The following is a 16,095-nucleotide window of genomic DNA, read 5'->3' on the forward strand; positions in this document are numbered from 1 at the left end:
CAACCGATTCTCGACTGACTTGACGGTTTAGTGCCGGTTTTCTAATTCTTCGGTTTTTACGTATGACCGAATCGTTATTTCTATCGGTTTGCAGTTCGACCGGATTTTCTCTCCTTTACTAGAAAACGACGTCGTCTTCAAAATTTAAAAAAGGGTTAAGTACGATTTTAGTCTTTAAGGTATAAACCGAAAAATTTTTTTGTTCCTAATCTATTTTTGCATACAAAATCGTCCTTAAGATTTAACTTAGTTTTAAAATCGTGTTTTGACCTAAATCTTAAAATTTTTTACTGAATTACTCCTAACAAAAAAAATTTATAAAATAAAAAAAAAGAGAACACGGGAAAGGGGAAGGGCAGAAGGGAAAAGAAGAGGGAAAGACGAAGAAGGGGGAAGGGGAAGGCGAGGGACGAACAAGAGGAAGAAGAAGGGGGAAGGGCGAGGGACGGACGGACGTCGACGCTAGTGTTCGACATCGACGCCAGCAAATCCGTGAGGGTGGACGTCGCACGTCGCTCGCCATTTCTGCTCCTCTTCCTCGCTCGCTCGCCGATCGTTGCCGCTCCTCGCCGGTCGCCGCTGCTCCTCGTCACTCGCCGTTGTGCTTCGTCTCTTCGCTGGTGTGCTTCGCGTCCTCGCCACTGGTCCTCCCTAGGGTTTCTTCTGTTAATTATATTGTTGAATTTTTTTATTTGTGAATTTGTTGATTTTGTTAATTACATTATTTTTTATTCTGATTCTATTATTATTTTGATTCTAATTCCATTTTGTTTCCATGGTTCTTCTGCTTCTATTTTTTCTCTTCTGATTCTGATTCCATTATTCATTGTTGTTGTTGATACTTCTGGTTTCTTCTGCTTCTGTTTCTTTTATTGTTGTTGTTCTTTAGAGTTGAGAGAGATAGTGATGGAGATTATACAAATTTGTTTTTTCATTTTTGTTTTTGCTTTTTTTTTAATGTTTATTACATTGTTTCTTTGTTGTTGTTGATGATGCGTTGATGAAAAAGAAGAAAAAAGATAAAAATATGATGCTGTGATGGAGAAGAAGAAAAAGAAGAATAGAAAATGAGTATTTTGGTGAAGAATGGAAATGATATTTTGGTCGGAACGACGATTTTAAAATCAAGTTAAATTTTAGGGACGGATTCAAATGCAAAAAAAAAAAGGTTAGAGACGAAAAAAATTTTCAACCCACTTTAGAGACCAAAATCGTACTTAACTCTTTAAAAAAAAAAACTAAGCATGACCCAGTCTAGATCATGAAAATTGGCCGGATCACTGGATTTGCTTAAACTCGAATGGATTGAATCGGTTCTTTGCAGGTCTAATGTTTAAGCAATTCGCAAAGTGGCTCGGTCCAATTAAGTAATCAAGTAATTAGATTTTTCATCGAACCGATTGGATCAAACTAGATTTGATAACTATGATTAATTCTTTTAAAAAAATAATATGATAAAATGATTAAATTGTCTGAAATCGCTAAATTAAAATAACTAATATTTCTATTTATTTTATTAAAAACTAACTTCTCCAACATTTTAAAAAATTATGAACCAATTTATTAAATTCTTTTGTTATAAATTAATTTGTACAATTAATTATTCCACCACTTGAACTTGCTCTTTCCTGCATATATCAACTTCATATCATTAACGTTCTACATTTGATGCAAAACACTGATTGACCCTTAATTTAAGATGCAAGTGTCAAAATAACATTAAGTAATGTTTTAAACTTGACCCTAATCACTAATTTGATACTCATTTTGTGTGCCAAAGTGAACTTCACATAAAGTGATGCACATCACTAATTGACATTCAAGTAGAGGACTAGAGGTGCAAGAGTGAAAATAATATGAAATGATGCGCTATACTTGATCCTAATAACTACAACTAATTGGCACTTAATTTCAGGTACAAAGTAAACCTCACGTGAAGTAAACTTTAGATTTGATCCAAACCAATAATTGGCACTCAACTAGATCTCAACAATAAATTAACACTCAAATTTGTTGGCGCTTAATTTTGGTTGTGATTGTGAACTTCACATGAAATTATGCTCAAAATTTGACCCAAAATACAAGTTGACAGTTAATTAGATGTCAAATAATGAGTTTCACCTCAAATCATTCACTTAATTTGATTCAAATAATTAATTCTCTGGCAAATCTCCATCACACTTTAGCCAAATAAAGAGCCAAACTTCACTTCATGTTAAAGTCCAATTTGGATAACCAACTTAATTAAGCTCCTTTTGATAAAATAACTTAAACAATAAATAACTCTGTTAAAAATAACTTATAAATAAATTATTTTGTGTTTGAATTTTTAACTCTAAAGGTGCTTATTTTATAGAAATATGACGAAAAGTAGAAATATTATGAGAGAAGTCAATTTTTTAACTTCTCTATAAGCTCCTAAATAGCTTCTTAAAAAATTACAATTTTATTTTGAAAATTGTACCAGACATTAATACTACTACTTTTCATAAATCAAAAGTTAAAAAAAATTACTTCTAAAGCTTCCAAACGGGCCCTTAGACTTGTCCTAACTAACTTATTAGGCTTTAATATATATTTTATAAATTCTTCGTGATAATTATTAGTATTAAATTAAAAGCATAATTTAACATCTTCATAATACCGTTAAATTCTACCATACTTTACTGAAATTTACATTGCATACAGCCTATTGTTGCCGATCAAATAACAACCGAACTTCCATAAATCAAAACCTCAAATCAACCAAATAAATTCGAACATTCATCGTGTCTGAAGGAATCATAATGACCGAGGCAGCTAGATGAAAAGAAATAAGAATTAACAAAAAAGGAAAAGAAAGAAAGCAAAGGCTTCTATTCTTGGCCATTTTCATTCCATAACAAACAGACTCACTAGCTGAGATTCCGATCTACAAAATTTAATCAAAAGAATTGTGGTAAAATTCAGTCTCACGTAGCTCACCCACTTGTATTGTTACAGCTCAACACTCTCTTCCAATGCAAAGGACTATAGCTTTTCTTTTACTTTTTACCGGATACATTTACTTCGACTATTAAGATTCTTGCTTCTTTTATGAGACCCAGATATAATGTTGAAAAACATGGTTGTACAGGAAAAAAAAAAAGAGAGAAAAAACATACGTAGAAAATAGAATAAAACAAAACAAATATACACGTAGGAAGAAAGAATCAATCAACAAATGAAGGATTGCGAAATCAAGACGAGGCATCAGAGTCTGTGGTTGTCTTATTATTAGCATCTGCCAACCCTTGAGTTTGATCAATTCCCTTCCGAGAAGCTTCCCAAAGTTGTTGTTCTATACCCAGTTTCCTCAACTCCACCAAACCTCGCTCAACTAAAAGGAAGCACAATGAGCTTAGAAGTTCATATACTAAACCTTCAAGAACACATCAGAAGGGGGAAAAAAACTAAGGATAAACCCCAATTTTGTCCCTTGACCAAACATGGAAGATAAAGTCGTCCCTTATGATTTGAAAATGATAAACTTATACTTCACTATTCAAAATGGTAATATATTAGTCCTTTAGTATATGAACATAGACTAATATGTTCAGTTTTTTGAATAACAAATTTGTCTAGTAAGAACATTGTGAAGGACAAATCTATTACCTTCAAAATCTCGTGAACTACTTAGTCCCTGATTAAGGAACACATTTAAGGTCATTCTCCCTTCGATTCTTTTCGTAATATAACATTTAAGGGACAACAAACTTAAAAATCATAGATGGTATTTTAGTTATTGCAGCCAATTGGTAGGGTTGCAGATTCAGATAAGAAGAAACAAAATAACCACCCAAATTTTTCTGGGAAAGACCAGGTATCCGCTTGTAATTTCATGGTTATTTACTCTCTCCAGAACCACAAAAGAGGATGAGAAAGACAACAGCTTACCATCGACAGCATCATGTGAAGTTGGTGACTGCCCACTGCGTGCAATCCAAAATTGAAGTCGCTCATCTGCAATATCATCTTCTACACCGTGAAACAAAGCTCTTCGCCAGAAATAAGTCAGCCATGCCTGTATATATTTAGAGTTTATAAATACGTTATGTGTGCATATACTATATGCGAAATAGCTATTCTTCAGGTTCAATTGTAACAAGAACAGGTCATAAAAAAACATGTATATTAAGGAGCTTTTCTTTCTTTCTTTCTTTCTTTTGAGATTCCATTCTTAAGACTGATTAATGAGTAAAAATGCAATAAAGTAATTAGTTGGATTTTTTTAAAAACGAATATATCTTGAATGGAAAGAAATTAAACAAAGAACCAAAATCTTAAAATCACAACAACTGATTCCCTGATTACGTCAAGACTCAAGTCAGGAAATTCAGACATATCCGTCTAAATCCCTGAATCCAACTTAGACATGATTTTATCCATCATCTAATGATGAGAACCTAGTAGAAATGGAAATGCTGAAGTACAATTCAAGGACAGTTACTAACCTCTTTGAAAATAACATCTTCTGCTTCCTCTTCACTTAATTCTGGAAGACATAAAAGAAGAGAATATCATTATTCACTAGGTCATCTGCCAGACACATTTCCATGTATCGAAGAATGGCTAGATGCAGTCATGGGTGTAATATGCAATCAAATACATATTACATACACAACCAGAATATTTTAATCCTTTAGTGTGTAGATGGTAATCGTGATTTGTGTTCTATAGTGAAAAGGTTACCAAATGACGATGAGAAATGGTTGGAAAAAATACAGATGTCATATACTACAAAATATTAACATAAGACAAGCAGAGAAATCTTAAAAAGCATACCACCATAACTTTATGACATGTACGCACCAAAATATATATAAGAACTTATTTTCTTACCAAATTCCTCCACATATTTGGCATCACCACGTGACTTGGAATCTGAGAATAAATTAATAGAAATGATCAATTATCAATTTAATTCAAAATTCGAATAATCTTCTACTGAACTACTATATCTTTAGGTTAGTAGCAGAATGAACCATCGTTTAAAGAAAAATTTCAAAAAATGTGTACATGAATCAGAAAAAACATAACTCTCATCACTATAAGGGCATCCAAAACAACTCATAAAACCAAAATTTCAAAATATGTGTACATGAATCGAAAAAAAACATAACTCTCATCACTATAAGGGCATCCAAAACAAATCATAAAACCAAGACATGAATAAACCAAAAACTGAATCAAAAGAGGAAAAGAAACAGCTCAAACAATAAGAGTTTGCACTAACCACAGCCTGTGGGTACATCATACAAAAGAACAAGAAATAATAAGGCTTGGTTTGGTAAAACTTTTTGAAGAGGTGCTTGTACTTTTCAAAAGTATAGGCTACTCGTTTTGTGTTTGGTAAATAAAAAAGATCATGTATTTGTGCTTGTAGCTTTTAAAAGATGGGGGTGCTTTTGAAAGCACCTAAGGTGGAGCTTTTCAGAGATAGCTTGTGCTTATCAAAATTAAAAAGTCTAATATAACTTGATACATTAATTCATTTTCAAATTTAACTCTTACACTTATGTCTATTATAGTGTTTTTAAATTTTAAAAACTATTTTACCAAATACAATTATTGTTGCTTGTGTTTATTGAAAGCCATTTTTAATTTGATTTACCAAACATAGGTGCTACAACTTTTAGAAAGCTATCTTTTAAAAACTAGCTTTTATAAGCTACTTTTGAAAAGTAAAAGTTTTACCAAACCAAGCCTAAAACTGATCAACACGAATAGAAGCACGGAACTCGAGATTGGAGACAAGGGTAAAGACCACACACCCACAAAAGATGATGAACTAACATACCTAAAACAGACTGCCGAACCGAATTTGGGCGTCTATGTTGGGCTAATGCAAGCGCAACAGCATCCTCAACCTACAAAATAAAATTTGACCAAAATACTTTTTTAAAGTCAAGAACAAAGGAAAAGGATTTGAACCAAGCTGCACGTATAGAAGTTTGATTTCTTGATATTCACTCTTTAAAAAAATGGTAAAAGCTGTTAAAAGTATGCTTCTGTGTGTCTAACATTTTCAAGAGGAAAATGAGATGAAGAACTGATTTACTGAGCAAACAAAGGATTAACTTTAATAATATTCATGGAGAACCTTTAAGGAAGCAAGTTCTCTCAAACCCATCTCAACTGAAAGCATACTCTCAATATTTCCTTCCCCAGAGAGATCATTCAAATCACGTACTTCTTTGCTTCTCTCAGGATCATCAGCACCTGGCACATGCTCTTTAATTAGATCCCACTGAAGATAATTTAACAGAAATAATTTCAAACTAACTGAGTATTTACTCATGCTCACTTTTGTTCCAGGATTCCTCCTTAGCCTTTTGTCCAGCAGAGATGACAAGTTCGAAAGGTAGAGGCGCTAGAGAAGACCAATGTTCATGCTTGGATTGTGCTATGTCTGCACATATGCCTAAAGTGTGGAAGAAACATGGCACAAAAATTAAAAGCGCTAATATTATAATGGAGTTCTGTAAAATACAATCACAAATTTTTAAGCCATGGTTTTTCAGATTAAAAAAAAAGCACGACTAGCATATTTTTTTCAGAGTAGCAGGAATAAAGATTAGATACTGTTTCTTTAAGAATCAGAGTGCGCTAGTAAGTTTGTTACCATGTTTTACAGCAAGACCCCAGTAGCGTGCAAGCCAACATCTCTTCAGGACAACTTCCTCCTAAACAACAAATAAGAAACATAATTGAGACAAACAGAAATACCTGGTAATTGACATTTTATTGGAAAATACCAACCATTTCTTCTTGGGTCAAAATCATCCTCTGTGTCATTGTACGAAGAGCTTTTGCTTCAGCTTCAGCTTCTTGCTGTTGTTCCAAAGCTGCTGCTGCATCATCTTTTAGATTCTGACAAAGACAAAGAAAAGAAGATAGCTATAACTTCATAATGAATAACAAAGTAATTTAAATATGGAAAGAAATGCACGCTTTCTTCAAAAATTACCTGAATTTCCACGCGAAGGGCTGTGATTTCCTCATCTCTCCCATCCTGTGTTTGTTTTGCAGCCTTGAGAGCAGCCTGTGACAATAAATAAATATAAATTTGAGTATTCCACAAAATTCTTTGAAAAGAACAGCACTAGTGAGCTTGTTACTCAAACTTCCAACCATCATTCAGTTCATATTTCTGCCACATATAATATGATTAATATCCATTCTTCTGGCATACCTCTCTTTGTCGCAAAGCAGCTTCCTTCCTGCATAAATAGCACACAAGAACCTTAGATTAAGACCTAAACGAATAAACATATTCAGCTCCAGGCAGCATATAATGTGAGCCTTCAAAGCTAGCTTACCTGCTCAGAAGTTTGGCTTCTAGGGATACACCTTCTCCAAGAGAAGCAACCTGCCAAAATTAAAATGAACAAGGACACGAAAAATCAGTAAAGGCAGTACAAGGAGTAAAGCAGTTTCTATTGGTAAGTATTAAGTAAATGAAAAATCAAACTGGCATCTAAACAATGGTATTATACATTAATATTGTTAGGTTTCAAAGCTCGGTTAATATCTTCTTTTTTGGTTTGGAAAAAGGAGAAGAGGAGGGGGAACCCTCACCTGTTTCTCAAGCTCCCTAGCTCTGGCCTCCACTTCTTGGCGTTTTTCCTCTGCAACTCTTAACTGTCAATATAATCAACCAGATATGTTAAATATCACATAATTTGAGCTTAAAACCAACTTTGTTAGGCAAGAAAGAGCACCACCTTTTCTAATATAACCTCATTCTCCTCTTGTAGCATATCCAGCTGCAAAATAAAAGATGAATCAGCTTCAAAGCACCTAGTTTATGAATTACCAAATCAGCACCAGTATAAAGAATATAAGATTCAATTTTTTGGAGACAGAAAATTTGATGCATTCAAATATATACTTCATCACGGAGTGCAGAAGCTTCACGTTGATCTCCTGTATCTCTTGAGTTAACTGGTTTGATAGCAACGTCTGGAGTAAACCTGAAATCATTAAGCAGTGATTAAAATTTGAAGGATAGAGACCAGATATGGCTAGAGTGGCCACTGCAGCCTACACACAGCTATAGATGCATGTATGACCTCAATAGATAAATAAGGATTGAGCTCATTCATACATCAAATGAAAATTTATTACATCTATGTCGGGGGTAAATATTTGAATATAAAACTAAAAAGCCTATTGAACCCCCAAATAAATTTCCTCAGGAAATATGGACCTGGATATATTGTTCCTCTTATATTTGTGTTAAATAAATGAACTATTAATAATACTATAGGAAGAAGGAATAGATGTCTTGACACTCGTGAATGTCAAGAAAAGACCACGTTTATAGGGAGTGCAAGCCAGTGCCACAAACATGTCACTTGTTCAGGTATATTTGCCCTGTTGGTATGTAATGTAGTAGAATGGAACCCAATGGAACTAAATGAATTTCCTTTGTTTGGATGGAGAACTCCCAATAAGGTAGAGCAGAATATGATAGAATAGGTTCTATCCTATTACAACCTCCACCCCCTTCTCCCAGGCTTTATCTTTTTTTTCTCCTTCAGATTGTTTCCCTCCTATTCAGAGGACATGGGGCCTAAATCTAGTTCGTTAACTAAGAAATAATTAAATAAGTAATTCCATCTTAATGTATTTGATGCAACAATATTATTGGAATAAAAAACTTATTATCGCCATTCTTTGAATGTCTAAATAGTGAAATGAGACATTACTCCATTACATTACTAGAATACCTAAATAATGAAGTGGAATAATTATATTACTCACTCCACTCTCCATTCCTGCATTCCATCTTATTCTATAATGTTCTGTTCCATCACTTACCACCAATCAAAACATGGTCTCAAGTATAAAAGGGTGTTGGATCCAAGTTCAAGGTTGTGCTCACTCAATTCATTTTTATTAGGGACATAGAACAGTCTGAAACATCAAAAACTACCTACTTGGAAACGCTACAAGCCTACAAGACATATAGAACCTTACTTGTTTAATTCCAATAGCTGCAATTATAAATAGTAAGGCTGGGGAAAGTAAAGTAATGCTTACAACTTTTTCTCTCTGCTCCGATTGGAAGGAGGATCAATTGGAGGAACAGCCATAGGTGTTCGGATTGTGGATTTGCTCGGCGGAGGTACTACTGCTGCCGCAGAGCGAACCGAAACTGCCGATCTTCCAGCTGAGGTCGACCGTACTGAAAGAGTATGCTCTGCAAAGTTCCGACCTAACTAAACAAAAAGCACCAAAATCTTATTAGCACAACAAGAACAAGGTGAATAACAATTGAATCAGATCCATAATTTTAACACTTAGATCACACTCAATCACTATCAATGGCGCCAAACCAATCATCCACCGAAAGAAGTTCAAGAGCAATCAAATTTCCAGCATTGAGCATGCAAAATCTTTGTTCCTTTTTTTTTTCCATAATTCAACAAACGAATTCAAGTAAACAATTCAGGAAAACGAATCGGAACCGAATGAACAGGAAGAATCGCAGTGAGAATTATGAGAACTACCGCAGGAGAAGGAGATCTGTTAGGCCTGGCGAGCGAGATCGGAGGGATGGTGGTGGCGGTGGTGCCAACACCGGAGCTCTTGAGACTACTTGCATTGCTTGAGTAGGAAGAAGGAGCTGGAGCGCGAGGAGCAGCGAACTGGAAGTCAAGGTCATCGTCGTCTTCGCCGTCGTCGTCGGCAGCGGCTGCCTGAGACGCCATCACCCGAGCCAGACGCTGCGCGGCGGCTTTGGCGGCCACGTTCTGCGCTAGCCGCGACTGAGGATGCGCCGGAGACATCGCCGGCGACGATGAGCCGGTGCTACTGGAACCGCCGCTCCACTGCCGCCCGTATACCGGACTAGCGGTTCTCCTCCGATCCATCAGTTGAAGCTATGTATAGTAGAGGAGGGAGCTAGATTTTCTCGGCGGAGGATTTTCTCGAGAAAATCGAAGGGAAAGTCTTGTTTGTTTCTGGTTTGAGTCGTGCGCGGGTAGTGTAAGCATAAACGACGCCGTTTCTTTCTGAAACAGTTCGCGGGAGAGAAAGGAAAGAGAATAAGTGCGTGTCTCTTTCTTCTTTCTTCAAAGAGAGTCAGAGAGGTTCGTTTCTTTGTTTTTATCTTCAAGCGTCGACAGAGAGAGGTTTTTCACTTTTGCGGCGTGCGAAACGGTGTCGTCTAAGGTAATCAATAAAGATAGTGTAAAGAAAATACTTTGAATTCATTGAGACAAAAAAGTTTTCTTCTTCACTAATGACATAGATAAAGTTGTGATCTAAGTCCAACATTATATATTTATAGGAAGCTATTTACTTATAAAAAGAAGATTAAAAGAACTAATTACTGCATCAAAATACCAAATTTCTAGTTTTGTTTTTAAATGTGGAAGACAAACACTTTTAGTGAAATAATTAGAGAATTGACTAGTGTTAATTCTAATATAAGACAAATAAGAAAAATTAATTTCTAAAGTTTAAGGGTTCTTTTTAATCAAAGATATGATTCGTTTATGAAAAACAATCGACTCATAAAAAAAAAGTGAGAGATAAATAAACTAACAATTCGACAGCACAAAAGAAATTAAAATACTAGTGTTACGAGTTTACACAAAATGAGTTTAATTTTTTTATGAAAAAATTTGTCAATATTTTAATCTTTTATAAATAAATATTTTGAGCGTGATTTTTTTTTTCCTGCTTAGACTTTAGTTTTTAGCAATTTCCTCTTAACAAAAGTGATAATCCATTATTATTATTTTTTTTCCCCTTGGCCATGGCACTATTTTAAGTTACATGCAACAAACATCTCATTCTATATTATCCCTTTAACAAAGAAAATTCTTATATAGCATATTTTCACGGGTTAAACCATAAAAAATATTTTTGAATTATTTTATTAAAGATAAAAATATTTTTAAAAGTATTATGATTGTCAAAAATATTTTTAAATTATTAAAAAATGTGATAAAAAATACTTCTGAAAACTGAGATATTGACAAGTAAGTCATGTCATGCCTTTTTGTTAATAAAGTAGATCTCTAATTATTAGGCAATTTTGACATATTTTTAAATTATTTAATAATATTTTTGTTAATAATAAAATTTTAAAATATTTTTATCAATATCAAAGTCACAATTGTAAAATTGGATGGGGACCAAATCGGTCGATTTGATTAGAAAACTGGTGAATCAGACTTTAATCGGTTCAGTCTAATCCAAGGACCATTTAAGATTAAGGACCGGTTAAGTCAGTGAAATTTAGTCCAACTGAATCGCTCAAGAGAAAATTCTAAAATTGAATTAATTGATGAAGATGTGGTTTGAATGTGGATTCTCTTTATACTACATACTCCTCTTACTACTAATCTCTGTTAGTCCTTGTTATTTCATATGCTAATTATTAATTATATAATAAAATCGCATAATAATTTTTTTAGGGTAAAACACATAGATAATGTTAGAAAGGAGAGAGAGTAATACAAAAAATGTTTGTGAGTATTCCAATTGTGTGAAATGATACAATATAAAAGGATATTTATAAGTGTTAAGAGAATCGTAATAATAAAGACGTAATATCCTATAATAAATATTCAAATATATTAAATAATACTAATTGATCCTAATTGATCCTAATTATATTCTAACATCCCCCTCAAACTTAAATGACATTATGACAACTTGAGTTTGAAACTTATCTAAAACAACGAAATAAAGATTAAAAAAACGGCATTACTTGATACAGACGAAATTGTTGGAAGGAAGCGCAGATGAAACTGCCGCTTGTCTGAAGGAAGCGCAGACGGAATTGCCGCTTGTCTGGAAGCGCAGAAACTGCTGCTGTCTGAAGGAAGCGCAGACCGAACTCCCGTTGTCTGAAGGAAGCGCAGACGGAACTGCCAGACCCGAAAGAGAATGAAAACTATATGATTTCTCCATGAGAATAAGTAAACAACGGATGACAATGGTGTTTCTCGAAAAAATACAAGATAAAGAGAATTAGCTAATTGGTGAGGTGAAAAAGCATCAAAGAGTGACAAAAGATAAGGAAAAATGGCATAGAAAAAATAGTGCAAAAACTACAGTGATTTCACCGCAATGAAAACAACCTATCCTCTTAAAAGAGGATACCATGACTCTGATACCATGTTAGAAACAAGACACTAAACTAGAAAAAATATTTTGTGTATTATTGAATGTATTCCAGTTGTCTGAAATGATACAATATAAAAGAATATTTATAAGTGCTAAGAGAATCATAATAATAAAAACATAATATACTATAATAAATATTCAGATATACTAAATAATACTAATTGATTATAATTATATTCTAACAGATAAAATAAATGCAGTTCAATATTACACAATTGTCCTAAATGAATAATGGATTAATATTACATGCATGTCCAAATTCAAATTCAATTATATGATTCGATTTACTACTTCTGCAACACATATAAATAAAGTTATTTTAAAATATGAATGTAATTTATTTCATTTTAGGATATTGGTGTAATATTAATCTCTATTTAGTTTGTTTGTGTGATTTATCTATTTTTTAGATATTATTTTAATTTTATATTCACTTATATTTAAATTAATTATATATTTTTATTATTCATAATTATTAATATAAATATTATTAAACATTTATAAATAAAAAATATCAAATATTTTTATTAATTATAATATAATTATCTTTCAACTAAACTAATAATTTATTGGTTAAATTAATAAACTAATAAATTAATAACTTAATTGGTTCGATTTTCAATTCAATTCTTATAGCTATGGTCAAAATAGTTATGGTGTATTTTTTTAATTTATCCTTTTCACAATAATATGTTTATGTATGTTAAGCCTTGTTGTGTATCCAAGCAAAAGCAATATCCCAAACTATGAGAAGTTGAGAACACCTAGTATGTAAAGACTTGACACTAGTATTTCCTTTCTCTCAGTCATGTGTGCATGTACTATTTCCAAAATTCTGCAGATTCAACTGTAACATAAACAGGAGGTCATAAAAAATTACGCATATTTAGGAGTGTTGGGTGCAGCTCTTTTTCTAACCTATGTTAACACTAAATTGTGCACCAGATCGTCTTTTTTATGTTTTTTTTATGATATTTTTTAATCTGATAAATTAAAGATTAATTTGTAGTAAAATATGATGGTTATAGTAAAATAGGAACTAACTTTGAAAGTAAGAACTAACTTCAATAATTTGAAACTGAGGATTGGATTTTGATGGCACGCTTAGACACTGTTTAGATTTTTTCTCGATAGAGATGGAGAGACAGAGAAAGAAGAGAATATTTCCTAGTCTCACTTTTAGGAAGTACAAAAAAATACAAGAATTTTCTGTCTTGGAGGATAAATTTTGTGTTCCTGTCCCTGTCCTTGTTTCCATAACCAAACAAAGTTATATGTCTATTTTCTCTGTATTTTTGTTTGTAAGACTGAATCCAAATGCAGCCTTAATACCTAAGCATGTCGATGATGATTTTTCATTTTTTTCCCCTCCCCTTTCAGGCTTCAAGTGTAGTTCGTGGCATCCTCAGGAGAAACTTGGGTATGCTCGTGAATTATCTTTTCAACATCCAATAAAACTTTATCTTGGTATGTTTCTGCCAGCTTTATTTCTCTTTTCTATTGGAGTTTTGTTATTCCGTGATAATTTTATTGACTATGCAGTGGTGGAGGTTCAACTAAAATTTTGAATGAAACCAAAGTGAATGCCTAATATGGGGCCTTATTTACAGAGAAATATATGAACATATTGATGAGTTACAAAATTCCATTTCATGGAAAAAATGATTGAGCAGTGCATGCCTTAAGTAGTTAAGTTTAAAGTTATTAATTCAAATTAAGTAAAGATAAGATAGAATAAATTGTTAAATCTAAGATCCCGAGCATATGTCCTTTGATGAAGCAATAATAAGTTCTTTGATGCGTCCCTATGATTTTTAAAAACTTGGCAAACTGTTCCTATGGAGACCTGCCAATGGATATAATTGTGTTTCCTTTTCAGGAGCAAAATTTGGTGGCTGCCATAACCTTCAGAAATTTCGAGTGTATAGGAGCAGGTTGTTACCATGACTGTTGTTTATCAGTCCATTTTTATTTTTTCTTCAGTTATTCTTTTGATATCTTTCAAGATGTTTTTTCAAGCTAAATGTAATGTAATTATTTCATTCGGAATTCCTTGGTGCCATGATGTGGGCTTGGATAGCATTGTCAAGTGACTATAGCATATGCTTCATCTTCTTATTCTGGCATCTGGTAGGAATGAGGAAAATATTTTAAGAAGTGTATTTTAGGATTGGTTTTCTTATCTCTGTCTATCTATGATTTATTTCCTTATTAATTAAGATTAATACTCTATTGTTATTGTACATGGCGATTAGTGCTGTCTCTTTTATATCACAATATCACACGTAGAACACATCATATCATATTGATATCAATAAATTGTCAATATATACATATACTCAATTTCCTTCTTCCTCCTTCCCTTTTTTAGACCCATTATCTCAATATTTTCTTGTTTGTTCAATGAGTATTGGTGCTTTTATTATGTTATGCTGGCAGCGAAAACAATTGCTCTTGCCTCAATACTGCATTTTATCGTCTCCATTCTTTGTCTTCCCTTATTTGTAGATGTTTATTATTTGTTTTTAGAGCAAGATTGCTCCATTGATTACTTGAAATATATGAAGAACTTATTTATTTATTTTTATTTTTACTTCTTTCAGTCATCTGATTATAGAAACATCACAAGAAGTCAGTGCTCACCGCCTCACCCACCCAGCCTCTACCATCATCTTCTATCTGCTTCTCGATGCTCATCCAGCACCACCAGCGTCTGCTATCTTCGCCGCTGCTCCTCTGTTTTGCAGCCTCTGAGCCGCGAACTCCATCTTCACCTGGCCCTTGAACTCCCTTAACTTACACCACGAGGACCACGACTCCACCTTTTGCCTTCTTTGATTCTGCCTGCTGCTCTTCTGCCCTGTGCTATCCGGTTCTGCCCTAATTTCCACCATCTTCTAGGTTGTCTTTTGTTTTTTTTTCTGCCCCATTTTGTTGTTTTTCCCTTATCTCTTGAATGGTTTAATTGCTGCTGCTGCTGCTAGGTCCCAATTCAGTTTGATTATATCAATTTAATTCTTGCTAGATGATTGTGCTGAATTTGTGGTTAAATGGTTGCATATGGCAATAACAATTTTTTTTCTGTAATTTTTACAGTTATTTTGCTTCTATTAGCTTATTTGGTTTAGTTGTTTGAGCTGGTAGCAGTGCTGTGCTAACTGTTGAGAATGGTTTTGTTCACCAGATGTTTGATGAAATGTGTCAGTATTGTTTATATGATTCTTGGCCAATCACTTTGTGTCCTTGATTTGGATAGCATATCGTTCACTTTCAATTAATTAAACATACCTATAAACAGCAATGGGTAATTTACATGAATTAATTCTGGAATCTCGATAGAAGGGCTGAGTACCAAGTTTGAGCTTAGAGTGAAACATTCATGTATGTGTACCCAAGGGAATTGGTTTGGATAAAAAATGCGCAGTGCTAAAAAATCTGGTTTGTAAATTAGATTTCTTCCAATGACCGAATTACTGATCCCAAGAGAGTCAAAAGGTTCATCAATATTCTCATTTTACACATTCAACCATTTACTTTCACGTTTCTAGTAATAATTTTAATTTTTAACTTACTATTCACTTGCAAAATGCTTTAACTTAAATCTGATAATAAAATTAGTTTTTAAAATAAAAAATATAATTTGTGCAACACTCCTAAAATTTTATATAGCAACTGCAGGATTCCGCAAATACTATTATAATTTGTGTTTGAGTTTATTATGAACGGTTGTCAATGAATTTTATTGAGAATTATTATATAAAAATTGACTTATATTATTAGAAAGTTGACTTTGTTTTTTATTTGCATTGACCGAAATTGAAGGTGGAAGTTTTTGGTTAAAGTGTTTCAAGCAAATTTTGTCAAAATGTTGATCGTTTCATGATAAGGTACAATGCATACTTTTTATCCTTTTCACTTTATGATTAT

At 33.2% G+C, this 16,095-nt stretch overlaps 1 protein-coding gene and 1 long non-coding RNA gene across 3 annotated transcripts; one reads left to right on the forward strand and one right to left on the reverse strand.

Annotated features, from left to right (window-relative positions):
- Positions 1-2,836: 2,836 nt before the first annotated feature.
- On the reverse strand, positions 2,837-10,128 carry LOC107463521 (coiled-coil domain-containing protein SCD2). 2 transcript variants are annotated; one of them, XM_016082323.3, is made up of 17 exons: positions 9,537-10,128; positions 9,067-9,245; positions 7,913-7,994; positions 7,746-7,787; positions 7,600-7,662; positions 7,341-7,390; positions 7,214-7,241; positions 6,989-7,063; positions 6,781-6,891; positions 6,644-6,704; positions 6,326-6,442; positions 6,122-6,240; positions 5,819-5,888; positions 4,861-4,902; positions 4,473-4,513; positions 3,916-4,042; positions 2,837-3,358 (listed from the first exon to the last, which is right to left on the reverse strand). In XM_016082323.3, the coding sequence occupies exons 1-17, from the start codon at positions 9,897-9,899 to the stop codon at positions 3,219-3,221; spliced, it is 1,710 nt and encodes a 569-aa protein (XP_015937809.1). In that variant the 5' UTR covers positions 9,900-10,128; the 3' UTR covers positions 2,837-3,218. The 2 variants fall into 2 exon arrangements, with proteins under 2 accessions (XP_015937809.1, XP_015937812.1); XM_016082326.2 differs by having other exon boundaries at positions 9,067-9,241; positions 9,537-9,681.
- A 4,029-nt stretch (positions 10,129-14,157) lies between these two features.
- On the forward strand, positions 14,158-15,278 carry LOC110274753 (uncharacterized). Its single transcript, XR_008001954.1, has 2 exons — positions 14,158-14,298; positions 14,772-15,278. It is a non-coding gene; the product is annotated as an uncharacterized LOC110274753 (long non-coding RNA).
- Positions 15,279-16,095: the final 817 nt, after the last annotated feature.

This window comes from Arachis duranensis, chromosome 8, assembly GCF_000817695.3.
Source record: "Arachis duranensis cultivar V14167 chromosome 8, aradu.V14167.gnm2.J7QH, whole genome shotgun sequence".
Classification (NCBI taxonomy): Eukaryota; Viridiplantae; Streptophyta; class Magnoliopsida; order Fabales; family Fabaceae; genus Arachis; species Arachis duranensis.

What these genes read in the sequence shown, in the direction of transcription:
- LOC107463521 (XM_016082323.3), bottom strand. Translation starts at nt 9,899, where the DNA reads ATGGATCGGAGGAGAACCGCTAGTCCGGTATACGGGCGGCAGTGGAGC. An exon ending in GGGTCTTGCTGTAAAACATG is followed by an intron (nt 6,443 to 6,643) that starts GTAACAAACTTA and finishes TCCACACTTTAG; the next exon opens with GCATATGTGCAGACATAGCA. An exon ending in GGAGGAATCCTGGAACAAAA is followed by an intron (nt 6,241 to 6,325) that starts GTGAGCATGAGT and finishes AGCATGTGCCAG; the next exon opens with GTGCTGATGATCCTGAGAGA.